Source organism: Myotis daubentonii, chromosome 1 (genome assembly GCF_963259705.1).
Source record: "Myotis daubentonii chromosome 1, mMyoDau2.1, whole genome shotgun sequence".
Taxonomy (NCBI): domain Eukaryota; kingdom Metazoa; phylum Chordata; class Mammalia; order Chiroptera; family Vespertilionidae; genus Myotis; species Myotis daubentonii.
Window position 1 is genome coordinate 156,976,982 of NC_081840.1, and position 24,897 is coordinate 157,001,878.

Genomic DNA, 24,897 nt, shown 5'->3' on the forward strand with positions numbered 1-24,897 from the left:
AAAACATGCTGATTCTTTCTGCTCATGGGGCCCTTCAGTCTGTCTGGGGGCTCCTTCCTCCCACTGTTCACACAGCTGCCTCCTTTCACCCTTCAGCTCTCAGCTTAAGTGTCCCCTCCCTTAGGAGAGTCCCTGGCCTTCAGTCTAAGTGGGCCACTTGGTTATTCTCCATCATCGCACCTTGTTGGCTATTTTCATAATACCTAATATAAATGGAAACTACACATAGTCATTTGTTAATGATCTCTTTCTCCAGATTTATGGTAAAGTCCATAAAGGCAGGACCACATTTGTTTTGTGCCCTGCTGTACACTGTACACAGCAGAGTACCTTCCATGTGTTAGACACCCAATAAATATTTGTCAAATAAAGAAGGAAAGGGTGGGAGAAGGAAGGCTGCTTGACTTTCTAGCTCAGCTTCCCTTCCCTATGGAGTAAAATCTAACTTGTCCTCAAACTACATACCTCAAAGTTCATTCAGAAAGAAATATTTGCCTCTTAATATAAGAATTATACATCTATTATCACCTCTTGTAAATGCTCATATCTGTACATATTGTCATTTGCCTCTGCTCTTTAACTGTCACTTCTAGCTGTAGATACCACAGGAGTTGTTTTCATATATCATAATTGATCAAAACTATGCTTTCTGGCCACTTTATATTATGTTTTTCTGGAAAAGGCAGAGCCACTAAAATTCCTATTGTGTTTTTTAAAATTCATACTCTAGCCTTGGATCTCAGTAACAATTATTGAAGAGGAAAGGGTTTTAGGGAGATCACCAATAACCTTAAGGATTCAAGTTCAGGCATTATTAAAAAGAATTAGTGGGCTGTAAAGTTTAATGTTAGGGTAAAGGCATCATATTTCAGACAAAGAGCAGAATCTAACTACATACCATGGTTTCTCGGCTATTGACAGCTGATCCTGTGCACTTGGCTATAACTTTATCAATACACTTCTTGTGAATTGCTGCATTACATTCTGAAAAGAAATGATTACAGCTTAACATTTTCAGAAGGTAAGGAGCAACTACAAAAGAATGATGGTAATGTAACAGAAATCCTTCTTACTTACGTCGACACTGGTAGCCCTGTTTGTTCAGACCCCTGTAATAAAGCACAGGTATAATTTATATGGGTGTTCAAACCAACAGCAGCATCTCAAACATCTGAAAAGTGATGAGATCTCATTTATTCTATGATCACAGAGAATTTTCTCATTAGCAGCCCTGGTCTATCATTTGCTAAGAGTATTAACATGTGTTTTTTTAAATTTTATTTTAAATTGCTTTGCTAAAAGTCTGATAATAAAATAAATGAGGAGCTATTGATTGCCCTCTCATTTGTGTATTTTCCAAGCAAACATGTAGAGGTTAAAATGCCTGACTGAAAATGCACCAAGGCTCCTAGTAGCAAATTTCCATGTCTCACTAAGCTCAATATAGATCAGCAAAGACATCTGAAAATTTCATTTCCTCTTTCTGGATATTATTCCTGAGTATCGTTCACTAGGGAAAGGAAGGAGGTTCAGGTCATTAGCTGGAAACAGGTTGATGGAAATCCACAGAAGTCTATTTGACCTTGGGTACTCTGGTTAAGCTGGGGTTGTACATTAAAGGATTCTGCAGTTGTCCAAAGGGAAGAACACCCCATTAGGAAGCGAGCAGCCTGAGCCTAGAGATAGGAGTCATTTTAAATCTCTACTCTATCATAGCCTTTGCTATATGGCTACTGAGGCTTGAGCTGATCTCTGTTCGAGAGCTGTTAAAACACCCAAGGACACTATAAACATCTAAACACATTAGCTCCAATGGGAAAGTTGTTGCCTGTTGTAGATATTAGTGCCAGCACAGTTGGGCTATCAAGGTGGTGTAAGGTGGTAGGAGTTTCAGCAGTGAAACCGTGCTTACAAGGAGGGTATCAACCCCTTCTGCCCCTCCCTTCTTACCCCAGCAGCCTCCCATTTAATCAGGAACTAAAGTCCTTGGAACCTTTTCCTGAGGGAGCTGGCTTCCTTGCTCTACAGGAGCCAGGTTATGAAATCTTTTCTAGAATCACACCCTTTAAGCCTTCTCAATCCAGGTGCGGCCACTGAAAACTCTCATGCAGCATTTATTCTGTCACGCTCCCCTAAGGAGCCTGGAGGATGAGACAAAATGTATAACCTAAAGCTAAGAGTGAAAGGTCAAGCCACCATACCAGACAAACTCATGGCAGACGGAGCAAAACGTGGGTTGTGGGAAAAAGGTGGCGGTGAACTCATGGCACTTGACATGATGGACTTTGGCCTGTTTGATGGCTCCTCGACGGTGATGCAAAGCAAAGAAGCCTTCAGTCTCAAATTCACTCATGTCCTTTGTGTCTGCAAAAGAGGATAGGGGACAAAGTGAAGTTCTGTGATATGGTTGTCATAGCTGGATGGGGAGTGCGGGGAGATGGGGAAGGGACAGAGATGCACAAGGAATTAGACAAATGTTGAGAACAGTAAAATCCCCAGTACTTATTAAGATTGGTGCAGTACTAAGCCTTTTTAAAAAATTCTTTAATACAGATTTTTCATAGGGTATATTATTATAGGATTTGAAACTGCAAGGTTGGATTATTGGCTCAATCCTTCACTATCCTTTGAGTGTGCTGAGTTATCATATTTCAATTTTTAAAACCAGAGGTCAGAACTTTCAAGGTATTTAACAACCTTTCCTATTCACTGTCAATGATGAGTCAGCCAGAAAGACAGGAAGTGGTACTTTTCTGCCTGTAATTCTAGAGAATTATGTGGTTACTGATAACAACTTGGAAATGGCATTCTTTTTAAAGATGCTTTACATCTGGTTATAGAGTACAGTAGACAGGAGAGAGCTGGCCAGCCTTGTGTGTGAGGGCAAAAAAACCTTGGGGAGTTATTTATGTTGGGTTCCTGATATTTACAGTAATAAGACAGACCAGCTAGAAATGACATTGGTCAATGTAGAAAGGGCTGGGAATTAATGGATAACTGTAGATGTTTTTTGTAATGGGTAGTCCTGGATGTAACCTAGTCATCCACATCAAATCATCACATTCATATTTCTTCAGTTCACCCTGGGCTCTGGATATTGGTGAAGGTATTTTAGGTAGTCACCATTTACAATGCTCAATACCCAGATGATATCTTTTCAAAAGTCTGGGAGAATTTTGAGAATGCCAATAATGCCCTGGCTGAAGCCCAGGCTCCCTTCCCCCCCAAAACAACAACAACACACAACAACAAAAACAAAAACCAAACAAAACACACAACAGCAAGGCAGTCATGGTTAAACAACATGATAAAAAGTATAGCATGTAAGAGAGACTAATGCGGTAAATAAGAAAGAAATAACAAAAATAATCACTAAAATAAAGATAATGAATTTAATGATTATAACTTCTAGAATTATAATTTTAAATAGCTTGAAGATTCTTGGATTGCATAGTCTATCTCTTATTTTTATAAATATAAAAATGGAGGTTTATTGAGAGTAAGTATAAAGAATTATATTTATTTTGTGAATATAAAGAATTAACAATATTTAAACTAAATTACTTCCATTCTGGCTAAGCAGTGGCAGAGGCTTGACAACATATTTGGGGCAAATGTCCCTACTAAGATAATGTCTTTTTCATATCTCTGTTAGTGGCCAGCTAGAAACACATTTGAGTAGACAAAGATGGTGCTGTGTAGATGGAGACCTCTCCTCCAGGAATCCACCCAAGTCCCAGGATGCATTTTAAGTTTAAAGTCTTCTCCACAGTGTTTACAGGTTTGTTTTATGGCAACTCCAGACTCCCAAATAAAGAGCATCCTCAATGACCACGTAAAGAGTTCCACAGATGGGGGCATAATACTGCCCAGTACTTTAAGGTTAGGGCTTTGAGGCCCTTGTGTTTGGAACTGAGCTGGAAATAAATTAGGCTTGAGGCAGAGAAAGATAAATACCACATGATCTCACTCATTTGTGAAATATAATAAACAACATAAACTGATGAACAAAAATAGAACCAGAGTCATAGAAGCATTGAACAGACTGTCCAACCTATGAGGGAAGGAGGGGGGGTTGAGGGGGTAAGAGATCAACCAAAGGACTTGTTTGCATGCATATGAGCATAACCAATGGACACAGACAGTGGTGGGGTGGTGGTGAGGGCATGTGCTGGGGATGGGGGTGGCTGGGGAGAGGTCAATGGGGGATAAAGGAGACTTATGTAATACTTTAAACAATAAAGAATTTAAATTAAGAAAATAAATTAGGTTTGGAGAATGAGAGGTTAAATTCAGGGTCACTGATGTGATTGTCTTCTTACACAAGCGTTGGTATAAGTGTGGAGATCTGTTTACAACTCATGACTGGGTAGTAGGACAAGTGTCAGTAAGATTGCTATTTTGGTCCAGATGAAATGACATGAAATAAAATAATTAAAGTGTAAAATTACTTTTAAATTCATGGGATGAAATGAATTATTTTGGGAATTCTAACTGTACTACTATAACCATATATATATATATATATATATATATATATATATATATATATATATATACATTTTTTTTCTGTGCATGAGACTATGATAATGTAATATTTTTAAATATATATTTTTTATTGATTAAGATATTACATATATGTCCTTATCCCCACGTTACCCTCTACCCCCCCCCCCCCGCTCATGCCCTCACCCCCCCGTTGTCCGTGTCCATTGGTTAGGCCTATATGCTTGCATATAAGTCCTTTGGTTGATCTTTCCCCCTTACCCCCACCCTCCCCTACCTTCCCTCCAAGGCCCGACAGTCCAATCAATGCCTCTCCGTCTCTGGATCAGTCCTTGTTCATCAGTTTATGTTGTTCATTATATTCCACAAATGAGTGAGATCATGTGGTATTTATCCGCTCTCCAGTTCCATTCATGCTGTGACAAATGGTAAGAGTTCCTTTTTCTTTTTCCTCTTCTTAAAGAATACCTTTCAGCATTTCATATAATGCTGGTTTGGTGGTGATGAACTCCTTTAGCATTTTCTTATCTGTGAAGCTCTTTATCTGACCTTCTATTCTGAATGATAGCTTTGCTGGGTAAAGTAATCTTGGTTGTAGGTTCTTGGCATTCATCACTTTGAATATTTCTTTCCACTCTCTTCTGGCTTGCATGGTTTCTGTTGAGAAATCAGCTGACAGTCGTATGGGTACTCCCTTGTAGGTAACTGACTGTCTTTCTCTTGCTGCTTTTAAGATTCTTTCTTTGTCTTTTGCTCTTGGCATTTTAATTATGATGTGTCTTGGTGTGGTCCTCTTTGGATTCCTTTTGTTTGGGGTTCTCTGCGCTTCCTGGACTTGTAAGTCTATTTCTTTCACCAGGTAGGGGAAGTTTTCTGTCATTATTTCTTCAAATAGGTTTTCAATATCTTGCCCTCTCTCTTCTTCTGGTACCCCTATAATTCTGATGTTGGTACGCTTGAAGTTGTCCCAGAGGCTCCTTACACTATCTTCATATTTTTGGAATCTTTTTTCTTTTTTCTTTTTCGGTTGGGTCTTTTTTGTTTCTTCGTATTTCAAATCTTTGACTTGATTCTTGGGATCCTCTTGTCTGCTGTTGGATCTCTGTATATTATTCTTTATTTTAGTCAGTGTATGCTTAATTTCTAGTTGGTCCTTTTTCATATCCTCGAGAGTCTCACTAGATTTATCGAGGGCCTCACTAAATTTATCGGCAGTTTCCATAAAATTCTTGAAAAACCGTATAAAGGTGACCTTGAACTCTATATCCAGTCGTTTGCTTTCCTCCATTTCTGTCATTTGTGACCTGTTTCTTTGTCTCCGCATTTTTTATGCTTCCCTGTGTTGGTAGAGTGGTTTTGTGTGCTAGGTGTCCTGTAGGGCCCAGTGGCTCAGCCTCCCCAGTTAACTGAGGTGGACACTCTTGGTGCACCCCCTTGTGGGCTTTTTGCACAGTCTTATTGTAGTTATGCCTTGATTGTTGTAGGATCACTGGGAGGAATTGACCTCCAGGCCAATTGGCAGTGAGAATCAGCTGTGTCTGCAGTGGGAGAACTTCTGTGCTGAAGACACCCTTCTGGGGCAAGACTTGCTTCAGTGGGGCTTTGGTGCTCACTGAGTCTGCTCCCTGAGTGTGTCCCTTATGGATCTGAGGAGTTATAATCTGGATGGTCCCCCTCTGACCACTGGGTACACTGGCTCTTGGATCTAAGGAGGTGCTAATTTAGCCTCTGCCTGAGGTTACACAGCAGGAGCTACAACGAGATCTGCAGATTCCCCTTCCTTTTTTGGAGTTTGGAGGTACCCTGATGAGGCCCAGCTGTGAAGCAATGCAAGCTGCTGTGGGGCCTTGGGCCTTTCTTGGAAGTTCTGGGTCTGTCTGGCCCAGCTGCAGTTAGGTAATTTTCAGGTTGCAAAGCGCCGGGGCATTCATATGCAAAAGCCTCTGCTGCAGCCTGGGGGGGGCGGGGTCTCAGGGAATCAAAGGGCGGAGCAAGCAGCTATGGTGGATTCTCAGCCCTGCCCTAAGGGGCCTCGTGTCTCAGTGTCTGGGTAATTGCTGCAAGCACCTCTGAGGTTGCCGACCTCAAGTTCCGAGTTCTGCCCGCTGCCAGACAGTCCAGTTTCTTCCCGTATGAGTCCTGGGTCCCCAGAGACTTCCCGGAACCGGAGTTCAGAGCAGTCAGGAGCTTGTGACTCCCTCCCGATTTAAAAAGACAGCCGCGTCCTCAGGTACCAGCCCATTTCCGCGAACGCGAGCCTCCGTACCTCTGCACTTTACTTCTGCAGCTCCTCTGGCTCTCAGTGTGCTTTTCTTTCCTTCTAGTTGTAGAATTTCCACTCAGCCAGCTTTCCTGTAGTTCTGGATGCTGTTCGTTTTGTCTTTATGTTGTTTTTTTGAAGTTGTTGTGGGAGGCAGCAATTTCCCGGTGTTTATCTATGCCGCCATCTTAGTTTCTCTGATAATGTAAATTTTTTTAAAGAAGAAAGTGCTAGAAATGAATTTATTCCCTTGCTTCTTATTGTGATATCCTTTATCCTCTAACCATTTCAGTGATTACAAGAAGTACATTTACAAAAGCTCAGAATTTCTGGTATTTATGATGTTTATTTCTGAAGCAATTTTCTCTTCTGTTTATTTATTGGCTTGAAGAAGCTCATTGGTTTTTATATGTTTGGTTATTTCTTTTATATTATTTGTTCTATCATTTGTTTGCAGCCAATCTGAGCACAAATGTTTCTTGGGAAGCTCTGAGGAAATTGCCATGCTGAATGTTCTAAAGAAATGTAAAATATCTGTAACCTTTGAGAGGCTAACAGTCAAGTCAGGGAGACATGGCGCTCACACAAAGAACTGTATATATGATGGTGTGAAATAGCCTTGGAGATATGTACATGCATTTTTTAAAAAAATATATTTTATTGATTTTTCACAGAGAGGAAGGGAGAGAGATAGAGAGTTAGAAACATTGATGAGAGAGAAACATCGATCAGCTGCCTCCTGCACATCTCCTACTGGAGATATGCCCGCAACCCAGGTACATGCTCTTCACCGGAATCGAACCTGGGACCTTTCAGTCCGCAGGCCGACGCTCTATCCACTGAGCCAAACCGGTTTCGGCAACATGCATATTTTTTAAGTGGTAGGGAAAGGAATTACAAAAGAGACCATAAAGAGGCAGCTGAAAAATTAAGAGAAAAAATTGAATAATATCACATTGGATGGTCTGTTCCATGCTTCTATGTCTCTGGATCTATTTTAGTTCATTAGTTTATGTTGTTAATTATATTCCACATATGAGTGAGATCATGTGATATTTATCTTTCTCCACCTGGCTTATTTCGTTTAGTATAATGCTCTCCAGTTCCATCCATGCTGTTGCAAATGTAAGAATTTCTTCTTTTTCACAGCAGTGCAGTGTTCCATTGTGTAGATATACCATAGTTTTTTAATCCACTCATTTGCTGATGGGCACTTAGGCTATTTCCAAATCTTAGCTATTATAAATTGTGCTGCTATGAACATAGGGGTGCATATGTCCTTTCTGAGTGGTTTTTCTGGTTTCTTGGGATATATATTCCTAGGAGTGGGATTACTGGGTCAAATGGGAGGTCTATTTTTAATTTTTTAAGGAAACTCCATACTGTTTTTCACAGTGGCTGACCACTCTGCATTCCCAGTAGCAGTGCATAAATATCACATGATCTCACTCATATGTGAAATATAATGAACAACATAAAGTGATGAACTAAAATAGATCCAGAGACATAGAAGCATCAAACAGACCATACAACCTCAGCGGGTAGGGGGAAATAGGGTGGGGAAAAAGGGAAGAGGAGAGATCAACCAAAGGACTTGTATGCATGCATATAAGCATAACCCATGAACACAGTCAGTGGTGGCGGGGAGTGAGGGCATGTGCAGGGGTGGGGTGGAAATGAGTGGGGAGCAGTCAATAGGGTCAAAAGGAATCATATGTAATACTTTAAACAATAAAGGATTTAAAAAGATTAAAAGAGAAAGGTTTATGCTAAGTGCATGTTAAGCACATGTTAAAGATGAATTCATGTTAGAAGCATGTAGCTCAAACAATAGAAAAATAATTTTTAAAAACAATATAGATATAATTTTTTTTTAAAAAAAATCACATTGGGCTAGCCAAGAAAGAATGGGTTTTTCAGCATGGAATGATATAGAGATGTCAAGGGAATTGAAGGCTAAGAAATAGGTATTTGTTTTGAGGATTCATAGTCTTGGAGAAAGCCATTTAGCAGATTGGTCGAAATATAAGTCAGGCTCTTAGGGTTTAAGAATTGACAAAGTAGTGAATAAACAGAGACTAATAAATATAAGCTACTTTTCCAAGAAAAGTGTCAGAGAAGGAGAGGAAAGAAAAACTCATGGAGGTAAAAAGGTGAAAAAAAGTTCCCTTTGAAGATAGGAGAAGATGTCTTTGCAGTGAGTTGGAAACCAATGAGAGTGAAGGCAGGATTGGGGGGGGGTGGAATGGGGGGATAACCACACATTTATAATACCTTAATCAATAAAAAAATAAAAAATAAAAAAAGAGAGAAAGAAAACTGAAGATGCTAGAGAGGAAGCATGATTGATGGTACAGAGCTACTGAGAATTAGATGTAGGAGACCAAGAATGGAAGGACTTTCTCTGAGTCAGAAAAGCAGGAAGAGAATGCAGGAAGAAGCAACTGTATTCTAAATGCAGAGACAGACAAAGATGGAGTCTCTCCCAGTTATACGGGGATGGGGGTGAGTGAGGGGAGGGGAGCAGACCAATCTCAAAGAGTAAGAATAAGATATCCTCAGAAACCAAGGAGTGTGCGAATGTTTGGAATAGGAACTTTATGGGATTCAAAAGAAAACTAAAGGAATTTCTAAATGCCAGGGTAAGTCCAACTGAACGGTTCAACGAACATTCATTAAATAACTCCTATGTACCTAGCATAGAACCTGGTGCTAAAGTTAGAGAGACAAATAAGATCATTTCAACCATTGTTTTCCTGCAAACAACTTAGAGTCCAGAAGGAACATAGTAAATGTCAGAGCAGTAGTATTCACAGGAGGCTATGGGAACACAGAGGTAAGGGAATTATAGCACTGAAGACAGGTGTAGGTAGTGGAAGTGAGAGTGGAAAGTTGGGACAAGAAAGGTACTAGCAGAGATGATTTCCAACCTGGGTTCTGAGGAATAAATAACTCCCATTAATATGTGGTAAAAGGTATTGTGGGGAAAAGCAAAAAGTGTTCTCTCTAGATGAAAAAGAATGAGTAAGGTTACAGCGATAAGGTATCTTAGGATGTGTGTACTGCCAGTGTGTGGTAAGAAGCAGAAAACAGAACTGGTCACATGCAGAAGATGTGTAGGTGTGACATCAGCTTCAGCATTTTCTTGTAGATAATTTATAAATACCAAAAGGCTGTAGGCAGGGATAGGAGCACAGAAAGGAACAGAGGCATGGCATGTTCAGAGTGGAGTTTTACATAGTTTATTCTGGCAGCTGTGCAGAATGAGTGGAATTTGGCAAGCTGTAATGATGATGTAAGCAGGGGATATAATTGAAAACACTAAGTAGACAACATAGGCAGAAACTGATAATGGATTAATATGGGAGGTTGAAGGAAAATAATACTATAAAAATTACTTTCAGGTTTCTGAATGGATGAAGCAATAATTAACCAAGATAATGAAGACAAGAGGAATAGGTTACTGGTAAAAATGGTCAAAGGCATAGGGCAGGAGAGAGGGAATGCCTGGTATGGAGATCAGGATATCTTTGGAAGAAGAGGGGGCTCATGACAGTAGAGCATTAGCAAGGGTTATCATGGATTCCAGGCTAGGTTTTGAGTTCATGTCAAAAGTGGCTAACAAATGGGTGTGAAAGAGAAACTAGATTAGGGTAAAGTCTAGTACTTATTGGGTGGGAGAGAGGATAGAATTGACAGGAGAGGAGAATAAGCTACAAGAAAAAGAGGACTGACTCTGAGTCCTTGCTGGGATGGAGAATTCCACATGAAGACCTGTGGGTTATTGAATGGATAACAAAAAGTGTAGGAAGGTGTAAATATATGAAGTGGGTATGTCAGGTGGTGAGGGTGAACATTGAACTACTAAGAGTGATGGTAGGAGAGCAGAGTAAGAAGAGAAAAAGTGATTCCAGCACAGAAACCAAGGAATGGGAATTTTAGAAAAGATACAGGAAGGACTGAGTTGTATGTAGAGAGCAATGAGCCATTTAACTCCCTATAGAGTAGAAAAGAATTGAGGTTTTCATTAAAGAGGGGTGTAGTAGAAATCATCTTAATTGTTATCCAAGATTGAATTCATTATCCCCCTTCATTTGCCTTCTCTTCCAATTTCTAGCACTTTTATTATAATTTTCCAGGCTATTTTAAGAGATGTCATCAACATTTTTACCCCTCATTCAACTTTCATTTTTAAAGAATTATAAAAGCACCTTAATTATGTACTTATAATGGGAATACCCTTTCATCTGCACTGCCAAGAAATCTTACTCTTATCTTATTTTCTTTTGGACTCTTTCTTTTATTTCATTCCTTTAAGCACATGCCTAGGCCAGATTCTCACCAACTCTCCACTGCAAAAATAAAATTTTATAGGTTTTCTCTATATCCAGTCTATTTTCTTTCCCAAATCTATTCCACATTCTGTCACAAGCAGTTCCCTCCAAACACTGCTTTCATCATATCATGTCCTGCTCAAGAATGCGACTATAACTCTTTGTTGGTGACTTCTCAAAATCACACATTTACCAATAAGGGCTTCCAAGCCCTTGAAGGTTTGTCTTTGATTCTTCATCCTGATTTTAGCATGGGTCCACTGATCTACCTAGACTCATCTTCTCATAGTCCTTTGTTCATTCATATTTTTGCTCAAGCCTCCATGTTTTTCCTACTAGAGGCTAAACCCACTTCTCCGCAAACTCAACTCTGCCTCCCCTTCAATGCCTGTCATATGCAATTTTCTGGAATGAAGGTAACCCATTGGTTAATCATCATTTATATGTTTTGAGATTTAATTCTCTGCTTAATCTGTACCACCTCTCCAATTTGAGTTTATGATCTCTGAGTAAGAACTTGCATTTGGGTTTTCTGAATCTTTCAGGAAATGATTTGTTATATGTAATAATAAATATTCTTAATTGAATGATATTCTATATTTCTCATTATCAATACGGAATCTTAAAGTTGAGTTATTCCATAATATTGCTTGTTAAAAATTAGGGTTTTTTGATATATAAAAATTTAAAGATGGAGTCTCAATTTTGGTCTAGTATAAAAAATTTAAAATACTACAACATTTTATTCTAAAAAACAAACAAACTTCCTGGGCTTGTGTAATCATTGTGAAATATCATTGTTTTTGGTCCGTCTGAATTTGCTTTCTCATTCTAAGACAAAATTTAAGTTCCATAGAATTATTTTTCAAAGCAGTGATTTTTAAACCATTTACCAAGAATAGTTGCATTTTGATGGAGGACTTTCTTCAATTTACATTGGGTCATATTTTACCTGATAGGAGATGTATAATTTGTCTTACTTGAGGAATTAAACAGCATTGGTATTATAATTTAGTCCAGTACTTTCACTTTTGATGCAAACCTAGTTATTTAGCTGCCCTATATTTACTATCAAAAATAGTACAATGACATGCAGTATATGTCTGGAGCCAGCAGATGTAAAAGAAGAAAAGTTTGGATTGTACTGTTACCTCTTAAGGAGTTTTCTTCTTTTTTAAAAAAGAGGTCTATTATGGAAAATTTCAAATATATACAAAGTTGAGCAAATATTGTAATCAATTTCTCAGTAACTATCACCCAGCTTCAATAGTTTTCAATCTATGGCCACTCATCTACTACATCCATCCACTCCCCTCACCGTGTGCCAATGCATTATTTCAAACAAATTCCTGGTATTATTTTATTATAAACTAGAGGCCCAGTGCACGAATTCATGCACAGGTAGGGTCCCTCAGCCTGGTTGGCGATTGGGGCTGATCAGGGCCAGCTGGCTGGTGGGGGAGGGACTGTGGGAGGTTGGCCGGCCATGGGAGGTTGGCTATGGGAGCACACTGACCACCACGGGGCAGCTCCTGCATTGAGCATCTGCCCCCTGGTGGTCAGTGTGTGTATAGCTACTGGCTGGTTGTTGGGTCATAACGGTCACTTAGGCTTTTTTATATATAGATATTTGCATATGTATCTTAAAGATAAGGAACCTTTGAAAAATATAACTATAATGTCATCACACCTAAAATATCAACATCTTGATATTATCAAATATCTGCTGAGTGTCCCAGTTTACATGGTTATCTCATAATATTTTTCCCCATTGTATTTTTTTGAATCTGGACCCAAAGGAATTGTACATGTGAAGCACCTCCACCCTTGCCCCCCAAAGCATCACAATTTTATAAACTTAAACTTGTTTCTTGGTAGTAAAACTAATTTAGAAAATAATTAAATCAGTTAATTATCAGTAAGTTCACATATACATTCTGAGGTTTAGGATTTTATGAGTATTAGCATTTACTTAGTTTAAATAACACTTTGACCACAGAATATAAATGCAACAGAAGGAACTGACAAGTTGTCACAGGCACCAACCACACACTCGTAAATGTAACTTCCGTCATCAATGTCTGTGTGTTATATGGAACTGAAACTCTTTAGCAATGCATTTTCCTTTCTTGTTCCTAAAAGGATTTGAGGTGACTCACTTGAAGTCATTAAAATTTTGCTCCTGGTGCTATGGAAAATATTTATTGGTCTCATATTTATTTTGTATTCTGCTGATAATGTGACAGCTTGTTATATTACATCATTTACACCAGCGGTTCTCAACCTGTGGGTTGTGACCCCTTTGGGGGTCGAACGACCCTTTCACAGGGGTCGCCTAAGGCCAATGGAAAACACATATATAATTACATATTGTTTTTGTGATTAATCACTATGCTTTAATTATGTTCAATTTGTAACAATGAAAATACATACTGCATATCAGATATTTATGTTACGATTCATAACAGTAGCAAAATTACAGTTATGAAGTAGCAACAAAAATAATTTTATGGTTAGGGGTCACCACAACATGAGGAACTGTATTAAAGGGTCGCAGCATTAGGAAGGTTGAGAACCACTGATTTACACAAAGACAGTATCATGACACATAAACAGCCTTTTGAATTTACATTAAATTCCCAAACTAAAATAAAGACAGACTAAAAGTACTGGACATATGTGTCCACACAATTAAAAAACTAATGCTATAAATGTTTTATATTTTTATGATTCTCTCACCCAGATAGTGTGTTTTCAACTAGTATTTGAGCACCACTGGAAAATTTAAGAACATTACTTGGGCTTTCCTTTTCTCCTGATTCTTTTCTATGCTTTGCAAAAGTCCAATGGTTTGCACAAGAGGAGAGGGACATGCCCTTCTCACCCCCCAAGAGGAAGAAGAAATGTCACTTGCCACTCATTTCCAAGAAGTATCTTGCGTTCATTAGCATTCGGCCTTGAGGTTTCAGCTCTAACTGGTTGAGAGAAGGAAAGGAATATCAGTCAAAAGGTGAAACAAGCGCTGAGGTTTATGATATCATGATGGTAAGTTTGGTGATGGCAGAATCCAATCATTGCTCCCTTTCATTTTACCCATGCATATCATCATAGTAGCATCCGTGCATACAGTCTTTCTTTTATTAAGACACCTCAGCAACTCATTAATTTTATTTGGAGATCAAAACTTCCATAAGGAAGAAACAAATTCCCAAACAGATTCTATTTGATTTTCTTGTCCCGCACTGCTGCTTATCTGAAGAACTGTAAAGGGGCAATTCAGATCTTAAACATGACAAAAGAATCACAGACCCTGGGACTAGCTCACATGGGGAACAAGTAGGTCTTTGGAAAGAAAGATAAATCCTTTACTGCAGGTGCCTCCACACATGGGACAAGGTTAATCAGGGTACGAGATGGGAGTGACCTTTTGTTCTACAAGGAGAGACTTTTTCCTTGGGAAAGGGCTGGATAATCTAAAGGAAATTTTGATTCAATTGGTCTGAGAAATGATAAAATGACGTATTTCAGTAACATTGCTAGGTGTACTGATTAATAATGCGGATTTTTTTTTCACTAGATGGAGTTATAGATATGTTGATATATATGTGATTTGATATTATGCTATTTTGTTGTATTGTTCCTTCAGATTACCACTTGTTCTGATCGATGGCACATGCACTTTCTGAGCAGCACTTCAAAACATACAAAGCAGTGGAAAATTGGGTCTCTGAATAGTCTGTCTCAAAACAAGAAAAGTTCTATTGGGACGGTATCCACAAATACCTGAAAGATGGGGAAATGTATACCTAGCGATAGACATTACTTTGAATAAAACACTTTTGATGTTTCTCTTGAAATTAGCATTTTTTTAAATTACAAAATCCGTATTAACTGGTTAATATTTCAGATTAACTATTAACCAGTTTTCCATTTGTCTTTTGTTCAGTTGATGTGGCACCCATTTTCCTTCCTTTAAAATCTTTCCCATTGCTTGTAAATGACTGGAAATTGTTTGCTGAGCAACATTTAATCTTTCTGCAAGTTGTTTTTGAGTATGACACGCATCTTCATCAATAATGCTTGTAATTTTGTTGGTCTTCAAACTTTTTAGGTTGACCTGGACATTCTTTGTCTTTCAGATCGAAATCATCACTTTTAAAGCATTTAAACCAGAGTTTACAAGTATCTTGAGATGGAGCATGTTCACCATAAGCTTCCCGAAGTATACGATAACTTTCAGCAGCACTTCAAAATAAAGTAATGAATTAAAACTTCCTGCAAATGCTTTTCTTTTGGCACGAAATTTTACATTTTTAAGCGTAAACATATCTATGATGTTAACACCTTCAGAAAATTTGACATATGAAGTTTTGAAACTTGTCAATACAACAAAATAGCATACATATCAAATCACATATATATCAACATATGCGTAACTCCATCTATTGAAAAAAATCCATATTATTAACCAGTACACCTAGTATGTAGAAAGGATTAGAGCAAAATGTCATTTAAGGGGTGATACAGTATTGTGACATAATGGAAAAAATGTCAAATCCACCATAACCTGACCACTATTGCTAATATACTAAACCATAACTCTATATTGTTAATATATCAAAAAGAATATGAAGATGAATTAAAGGTCATTCTTGACAATTACATCCATGAGTTAACTAGAATAACTGTGACTAGTTAAGAAAGGACTGGTTGAACCCAGGACTGAATTTGAATTGTGGCTAAATAATTTACTGGCTGTGTGACCTTGTGTAAGTCACTAATCCTTCAAAGATCTCTGAAAAACTGATATAGTGACACTTCTGTCACAGTATCACAATTATTAGAATTTTAGGATAAAATAAGACTGTACTGCTTGGTCAACATTAAATTCTCTTGAAAACCTAAATAAATTAATGAAAAGAGAAGTGCTTTTGCCATCAAGAATATACACTGCTGTTCTCTGGTTTGCGTAATATGTAATAAAGGTGGACGCAAAGGTGGAACTAGAAGAGCAGGAGACAATGAAGTGGGGGAGATTGGGACCAGGTAACCATAGTTATCAACAGGCAGGACTTACTGGTGATGGGGGAAGTTAAACCTCTAAGCTGCTGGCAAAACAGTATCCACAGAAAGTCATAGTCCATCACGTTTCTGAGAGTGAATAGTAGTTCACCATACAAATGTTAAAAAACTTGGGAAAACAGGAGGCAAGCCTCCGTGGGGTGTTTAGAAATTGGATGATGGTGTCTGCATAAGTGAAAGGCAGCTTTGAGAAAAGATTTTTCTAAAAATAAAGAAATTAATTTTAAGAAAGTAGAAGCATGAGAAAATATAAGTCCAAAACAAAGTCCCAAACAACCTGTTGGCTCTTAAACACTATAAATAAAAGTCAATCAAGAAAAAGCTTTTTTTAAAAAGCTGGAAAATGTAAAAAGGTTGCTAATTAAATGAAGATCTGAAGGTCCCCAAGGGTTATGTCTAAATAATCATAGATTGCAAAAAAAAAAAAAAAAGTGAAAAGTCTGATAAGAATAAAATCAGAAAAAGCTGAGGCAAACAATCAAAGGGAACTTTGAGATACAAATAGAAAAGCAACCTGTTTATCAGTGAATCTTAACAAAAGGATTAAAAAGGTAGTCATCCTTTCATTATTTGAGAAGGAAATAAAATAGCATGTTACTTTTAAAAATTAGGGATTTGGTGACTTTTTCTTTTTAATAAGGCAGAAAGCAGAAAGTAAATGGGAAATGATGAAAACTGGGGAAGGCTTTCTCTAGTTAATTTCTGCTTTCTCCTAGACTAGCCTAATGCTCCCTTGCTTCAGGCCCAGCTACAGCCTCTCCCTTCACTTACCTGGTTTATGTAAACCCTTTAAGACTATAGTACACATCTGTGACATTATTGTACTACTTGCCCAATTAGCTACCCAGGAGGAGTTCTGTTTCCATGAGTCTTCCCCCAAGTGCTCAACAGATACTGCTGAACTAACTTATCTGGGCACATCTAAGCATAGGAACCCTTTTTTAAAAATAAAAAATCTTGGCATATGCTTATCTTTAAAGATGACTTTAGTGACACTAGCAAAAGATTTATATAAAAATACATTTCCCTAATAAGTACTGATTTTTTTTTGAGGTAAAAAATACAAAAAGGACACACAAAAAAATCTAGTTTTTAGGCTTATATCATTCTTATTCTTATTTTGAATCCAGTGACTTGAAAATCTTTTGGGTGGAGTTATTAAAAATCTGAGTTATAGGAAGTAAGAAGCAGAAAGGTAAGATTCTCTCTGTTTCTGTAAATGATATAAACATTTGATAATATTTTTCTGGGTTCCATGTTATTTAAAAGCAGTTTTCACTGGTATAGAAATACTTTCATTTTGTAGGCCCCAGCAATTTTCACTGGGAATTTTATTTATTTTTTTATATTTTACTAGTGGCCCGATGCACGAAATTCATGCAAGGGGCTCGGCCCTTGCAGCCTCAGCTTCATCCAGAAGGTCATCCGAATGGTCGTTCTGCTTTTTGGACTAATTAGCATATTAGCTCTTTATTATATGGGATTCTTCCCTTTAATATTTATAAACATTTGTTAATAAAGCACTTATAAAAGTTTTCAAAAACTTGATGTAGTAACATGGAATGTGTATGATGTACTTTTTAGTACAAAGTAAGCTAAGTGAATACATTATAGCTAAAACAATTTATAAGGATTGGCAAAGTATGGAGAAGACCAAACATTAAATAGATCTTTGCTCTATACTCTCACTTATCTATCATCTTATCTGTAAGATATCTTATCAAGATATTTATGTGTTATCTTGATAAATAGACAACAGTTATGCTCCCAAGTTAGGGGACATTTATGATATTTCTGAGCTTACTTTTAGTTATAAATCATGAACAGTTGTTCATAGCCTAAGAGACGTTCTTCACCTTATACAGGAATCAAAGAGATTTGAATATGACAATATGTTCAATAGTCCACAAGTAATGATCATTGTCTTATAAGTACCGCGCGCTAACCGATTGTGCCACTGGAGCTCCAAATATATTTTATTGATTTTTTACAGAGAAGAAGGGAGAGGGACAGAGAGTTAGAAACATCGATGAGAGAGATTGATCAGCTGCCTCCTGCATACCCCCCACTGGGGATGTGCCCGCAATCAAGGTATATGCCCTTGACTGGAATCGAACCTGGGACCCTTGAGTCTGCAGGTGGAAGCTCTATCCACTGAGCCAAACTGGTTCGGTGATCATTGTCATTATCAAGTCACCAATGACTAAGTAGGGAGTCTGTTTACACAATGCTACTGTGTCATAATTTTAGGATGACATTGAAATTTTGAGCTAGTCTTTAGCTAATATGGTACTTATCACTTAATGGTACACACAGTTTAAATAAGGCTCACAGCTCAGATATTTACCCATATTTCTGTCCTCCCGTTGTTCTTCCTGCATCTCTCAGCCAAGGAGTAGAGCTCGACAGTAGTTTCAGATATTAGGTCCACATTTTTGCCCTTCACGATGATCTGCATTACTCTTCCCTTGTTGATATGGGCGTCAAAAGTGCTGTCCCAGGGTGGGTACATGGTTGGCTTTTTCTGGATGTACATCTGCCCATTCTCTAGGGACAGAAAGAGATGGTCTCGTTATTCGTTTAGCCCACTCGGGGGGAAAATCAATTCAATTCAGCAGTGGCACTCATTCCATCTACTCTCCAGGATATATAATCCTGTTGGAAAGACAAAAATGATGCAGAAAACAATTAGAGACAATGTAGGACAGAATGAGACAGTTCCAAGTTTGGCAAGCAAGGTAATGTAATGAAACGTAAAGTCAATCTGGATAATTTAGGCAACAAAAATCTGACAATGCCTTGGAGTGGCACCGTTCTTTTCCTATCCAACAGTTAATTGCTTCACTGTGAGTGTGAATATCTAAGCAAATAAAGAGAATTAAAGGGCTAAGCTCAGTATATTTGGTAGGGCAGAGTGACTTACACCCCATTCTTTATGGTAAAAGGCATAAACTATAAAATATAATGAGCCATTATTGCCTTTTCTAATTTTCAAATGCGGATACATTTTACCTGAACCAGGCACCATGCACCCTAAGCAAAAATTGACAAGTAACTTGGAGAGGTGGTGGCCTTCTCCATGGAGTGAGTCAGTGGAGCAGGCCATAGACCTGCAGTGAGGAAGGAAGGCAGTGGCAGCCTCTGGAATGGTTCTAACAAGAACCATGGTCAGGATGGTGAGGTTTAAGGGAAACCTCCCCAGAGCCGCCAGGCAATTGGGAGAGTTCACTAGTGGGAGTATAAATAGTGTTGTCCCATCTTTCATCCAGATTGGGTTTCTGTAGTAGATGTTCTCTAATCATTCCAGAAGCAGAAAACGACAGTGGCATATGAGTGTTTGTTTCTTGTGATAATAAGCACAGCAAGTGGCAGATTTAGCAATTCAGCGGTGTTGATGAAACCAAAGGTAAAGTCGGTTTAAAGCAGGGAAACCAAGTAGTTCTGACTCCAGATGGACCTTTCTCTCCAAGGCACACTGTTAGAACGGAATAGGCTAAATTGGTATTTGGGAGGTATACAAGGATGTGAATAAGCTGAAACTTCTCTTTTTAGGCAAACCTGGTTATTGGAGGTATGAACTCTGATAATGATAGGGGGAGAATAGGAAGGGGAAGATTTCTATTGCTTGTTTAAAAGAAATTTAACTAGGAGAGTGACATCGATTAGTCTGTTACTGGAAAGAACCATGGGCGAGGATGAAGATTTAGTAAAGTGGAAGGCACTGTTTGAGGAAGTGTAATTATTAACCAAGGCCGAGAAGAAGGAATAGTTTGTCACACTTAGTGAAGTTTCTACCAGCATTCTGATACCTCTTAACTTTCAGGGATAATATAGACAGAGCTAAAGGAGTGGCATGGGTATATATTGCTGCTCCCTCTGGTTCTGCTGATGACAAAGCTGGGATTGAGGCCTGGGAATAGTCCTCGCGCACATGCACCTTCCGCTCTTTCCTCACTGATTTCATCACACACCTTGGTTTAAGGTTTGCTTATAAGTGGGAGAAAAAGCCTGTGAGAAATTTTGAAAATATTTTTTAAATATGATTAATAAACTTGGGAAAAAAGAAATTGAATTGGATTTAAAAACAAACGATGGCAAGATTAACGATCATAGTAACATTTTACTTCTATGGACTCTAAGCCCCTCCTTCTCATAATTCTTCTCATAACCATAACCTTTCTCCACCCGACAAAGGACAGAAGTTGGCAGGGGGAGGCATTTTTCACACTTTTGATCACTAGGTTTGTAATCATCTAAAAAAGAGGACCAGAACTCAGCATCTGTCTAGTTACAGTGAGTTTCATCATTGTTTCAAAGGCTCTCGGGCCCTCAGCACTGTGTTCTGTTTGTCCCTGTTCTGTGAATTCACCATGAAAAAGGCAGCCACACAGCCCCAAGGTTGAAGTGTGTTTAAATTCTGTAGACGTAATACTTGAATGATAATGTTCAGAGAGATTTCCTTTCTGAACAAAACCAAAGCAAAATAAAAAACAACAGGCTAACCTTTGGAAAAACAAAGTCATCTTCTTTTTTGACAAGGTCTTGATCCACATGGCTGGTTAGACCAAGTTCAAAGGCAAGGCCAAAAGGAGAAGAAATTAAAAAAAAAATAAAGCTCCCGGGAAGCAAATGTCAGGGAGACCTGTGGTTGTAAAGAGAACTGGGATCCAGGAGACCCATTAAGTCCAAAGCAGCTTTGAAGAGCTCAAGACATTTCACACTTCAAAGATTTCTGTGACATTTGAAAGGTTTTAGATTGGGAGCAAGTGCCATTCTCACTTCAAACTAAGCAGGAGAGAAATCTGGTCAGAAGGGAAATCAGGATGATTCAGATGGTCTCCTCAGCTTTGACACACTCACTGTGGCAGCGGGGATGAAGTCAACTGGGAGTCCAAGTCTTTTAAAGGAGAGAAAAGGCAAGACAGGAGGACTGGGAACTCCAGGATGCTGAGCCAGTAACATCTAGCTAGAGGTTCTTACCTGCAGAATCAGGGTCTCACCTGCAGAATCAGGTTCCCCTTTGTGTCTGTAAATGTTACATTTCTCTGTCCCCACCCCCTTAGAGGCAGTGACATTTCTCTGTCCCCAAACCTTCTCTCTCCCCGTTCCTACTTTTTGTTCTTTACTCCACATTACTTACCATATAATATTTTTGTTTCCTTGCTATCTTCCTCTGCAAGAATAGAAGTGTTAAAGCAAAGGCACTTTTTCTGTCCAGTGCACAGTAGGTGCCCCATAAATACTTCTCATGCAAATGAACTGTAATGGCTCATATGGTCACTGAAGACCTGCGTGGGGTAATCTTACTTCTCTACAAAGTGTCTGCTGAAACAAGAAGTGTATGGAGGGAAACAGGAAAGGTAATGGGGCTGGGAAAACTTTGGGATGTAAACTTCCTTCAGTGGTTCTCAACCTGTGGGTCGTGACCCCTGAAAATACATCCTGCATATCAGATATTTACATTAAGATTTATAACAGTAGCAAAATTACAGTTATGAAGTAGCAATGAAAATAATTTTATGGTTGGGGGTCACCACAACCTGAGGAACTGTATTAAAGGGTCACGGCATTAGGAAGGTTGAGAACCACTGCTAGAAAGTCCATAAGACTGAGGATCCTCAGAGGGAAGGGGTGAAGGAGTGGGAAGAGATCAACAAAAAAAGCTTATATGCATATATGTGTAACCCGTGGACACAGAAAATAATGGGGTAAAGGCCTGGGGAGGGGACAGGAGTGGAGGTCAATGGGGAAAAAAGGGGAACATCTGTAATACTTTCAAAAATAAAGATAAATTTAAAAAAAGAAAGTCCATAAGAATCTTAAAATATAGAGGCAGGGAGGAGAATGGAAACCAATGGAAGTGACTGTGGAGAAATTCCAGTCAGAATGGGATTATTTTAATTGAATGATCTAAACCCACAAAAGGACTTTTGAAAGCCTGTCACGCTTTCTCTCTCACCATGAACTGCCTATCTACATTTCAATTTGACATAACACGAACTATTATTTTACTGATCCAGGGTCTTAATAAAAAAGTAAGTTTTCTGAAATTTGGTTCCTAATGGCTAATTCATATGTTCTTTGTAATTTCATCAACTATGTGCAAAGAAACAGAAAGCTGTCTTTAGAAGCTAATTCTAAGATTATGCAGACTTAACCTATAATCTTTGAAAACAATGAGTCTTAACAACATAGGTCCCATGTTCCACATTAGAGCGCTAGATTCCCTCTGGCCCCCCAACCCCTTAACTCCTCACATAAAGTCCGCAAACCCATTTCTCCTTTCTTTTGCTCCCTTTGTTTATGTGGGAAAATGGTCTCATGAAATAGAGCACAGGCAGGTGGCCTGGGTCTAGTTCAGAGGTGATCCCTAAGCCCATTTACCCTTGAGGAGGTACTGGGCTTCCCTGGGCATCAGTTTCCTGGAATGAAAATTAGGTTGAACTAGATGACCTCGAAGACCAGGAAAGGCCTTTGAAGCAGGGGGTCCGCCGGGGTGAGGCCGACGGAGTCCTAACGAAGCATGCCCGACTCCGGAGACCAGGTTCAGTGACGCAGATTCAAGTTTATTGTGTAAGTGCAGCAGTATATATAACTTTTTGGACCAATTGGAAGTTTACACTATCCTTAGGGCAGCCAATAGTAGGAAAGATCAGGGTACTATGTAGGGGCTCTAGGAGGTTTGCTCAGGCAGGCGCTGCCACTTCCCGGTGTGCCGAGGAAGCTTGTATAGGCGGAGTGTGCTTACGCCAATGCATCCGCCACTGCACTGAGAGAAATCTCCTGAGCTCTTCCCACAGGCCTTGCTTCATAGTTCACAGCAGGCTCTTCCTATCCCGCCCCCGCTTGGAAGAGCCACACTAGCTTACCTGATTCAACATATTCCTTGACCAGCACAGCGCAGTAAGGGTTAACGGCCTCTCCTTGACATGGCTGGCAGGACCCGCAGTCAAAGTTGGACAAACCAATTCGAAGAAATGGTGACATAGTGGCTCCTGGAAAGTGACAAAAGACAAATGCTATTTGAGGGGCTATAAAATGTATTATTTTTGGTGTCCCATATCCACCTAACCAGTGCTTTATTGCCAACAGCCTCAGCTTCAAATGGCTTAACTCTCCATTTGAAGAAATGCTTTTACTCCCCCTTCTGCAAAATATATTACTGGGCTCACCCCAAACCACAGACCGACTTGCCAAGGAAGGAGGCGTTCTGGAAGTCTGCGTTATTCAGCCTCGTCGGTTGGAATTGTAATCCACTCTTCATTTAATGCAGTTATGTCTGATAGTTACAGAGAGAGGGAAACGTTTCCCAACATTTTATTTCTTCTATTATTCAAGTAGGAACCCAGGAAACAACGAACAATAATAGAAAAATGAGTTTATAAAGGGTGAGTCTATTTTAGTCACACCAGTTAAATATGACACCACAAAATTCTTACATGGGCTATTTGTGTGTGTGGTAGAACTAGCTCTGGGTATTTAGCAGCTGAGCCCTATGTACTTTAGACATTTCAAAAAGGTTGCTCTCTTCATAGTCATATATATGTGCGGTATGTAAATATGCATACATATAAAATAAGCTTTTGAATGTCATGAACTACTTAAAAAACCCTAAATCATTGACTGCCATAAAACAGTGCTTTATTGTGCAAGGATCAACAAAGTACTTCATAAAAGCCAATTAACTCATAATTAAGCTTGCCTAGAGATATAGGTGAAAATCATAGCCTTGGCCACACATTTTAGGATTCTAGTCTGAATCTTCACCTGCTGTTCCTTCCTTTCCTTGTTTACTCTGGCTGCCACTTATCTCAACTAAGCACCTTTTTTCCTTTTTAACCTACTTTTCTATGAGGTCACATTACTTTGAAACTATTAACTGGTAATCAGTGAAAAGTTCCTTCTTTTGGCTTCTTGAACTGTCTCCTGAATTTTACCAGTTTCTTAAGTAAGCCAAAGTTAACAAGAACAAAGTTAATCATTACAAAGCCTTAGCTTTCTTTTCTACCTTATATAAAGGAAGTAAACTGCTCAGACTAATGGGAATCCAGATGTGAGAATCAATGACTTTGCTGGAAATGTTGGGCCCAGAAACCTGAATCTGAGTGGTAAAAGTTTACCAGTCCTGGGGAATGCCAGTCATCTCTGGATCTTTTGGGGGTTTTTTTGGACCCAGAGCAAGACAAATTAGGGTCTCTTGACAACTATTGTTAATTTCATGGATTTTAAGCAAGTCCCAATTCCCCGTGGAGTTTAGCAGGTTTAACTAGAGGAGCTGGTTACAGAATCATGATTTGTTGGGGTGTCCTTAGTCTCTGAAACACAAGCTGTGTAGGTCACTCTGTTGAATTAGCAGCAGGATGACTTCAGATTTGTCTTTAGGGGACCCCTTCGCCCTCTGAGTTTAGAATTCTCAGGCAGTAGGTGAGCTGGTAACCGAGTGTTCTCTGGAGAAAACTTCTTTGAGACCCCTCCCCACCTCTCCTGGGCCACATAGGTCTTTTGGAGAAATCTGTGTATCTCCAATAATCAGGAAAAATCACCAGAAACCATTCTCATTTGAGAATATTTACCATGTGTGAACTCTGTGAAGATTTCTTCAATACAAGTAAAGATAAGTAATACTGTCTTGAGTCAGGAGGGATCACTGACTCATGAAGTGTGAGTTACAAGCACTTTGACCTTTAGGGAGGGATTTGTCATTCTGCCATTTCC

At 38.9% G+C, this 24,897-nt stretch overlaps 1 protein-coding gene across 2 annotated transcripts in view; it reads right to left on the bottom strand.

The window, feature by feature from the left end:
• Nucleotides 1-24,897, bottom strand: part of PRKCQ (protein kinase C theta) — a 146,743-nt gene that overhangs the window by 58,923 nt on the left and 62,923 nt on the right. For both annotated transcript variants that reach the window (XM_059663698.1, XM_059663687.1), the window contains exons 2-7: nt 23,052-23,177; nt 18,530-18,729; nt 14,015-14,075; nt 2,202-2,364; nt 1,078-1,109; nt 899-984 (exon numbers count right to left, since the gene is read on the bottom strand). In XM_059663698.1, the coding sequence (XP_059519681.1) occupies nt 899-984; nt 1,078-1,109; nt 2,202-2,364; nt 14,015-14,075; nt 18,530-18,729; nt 23,052-23,169 (660 nt within the window). In that variant the 5' untranslated portion in view covers nt 23,170-23,177. The remainder of the gene's footprint in view (nt 1-898; nt 985-1,077; nt 1,110-2,201; nt 2,365-14,014; nt 14,076-18,529; nt 18,730-23,051; nt 23,178-24,897) is intronic.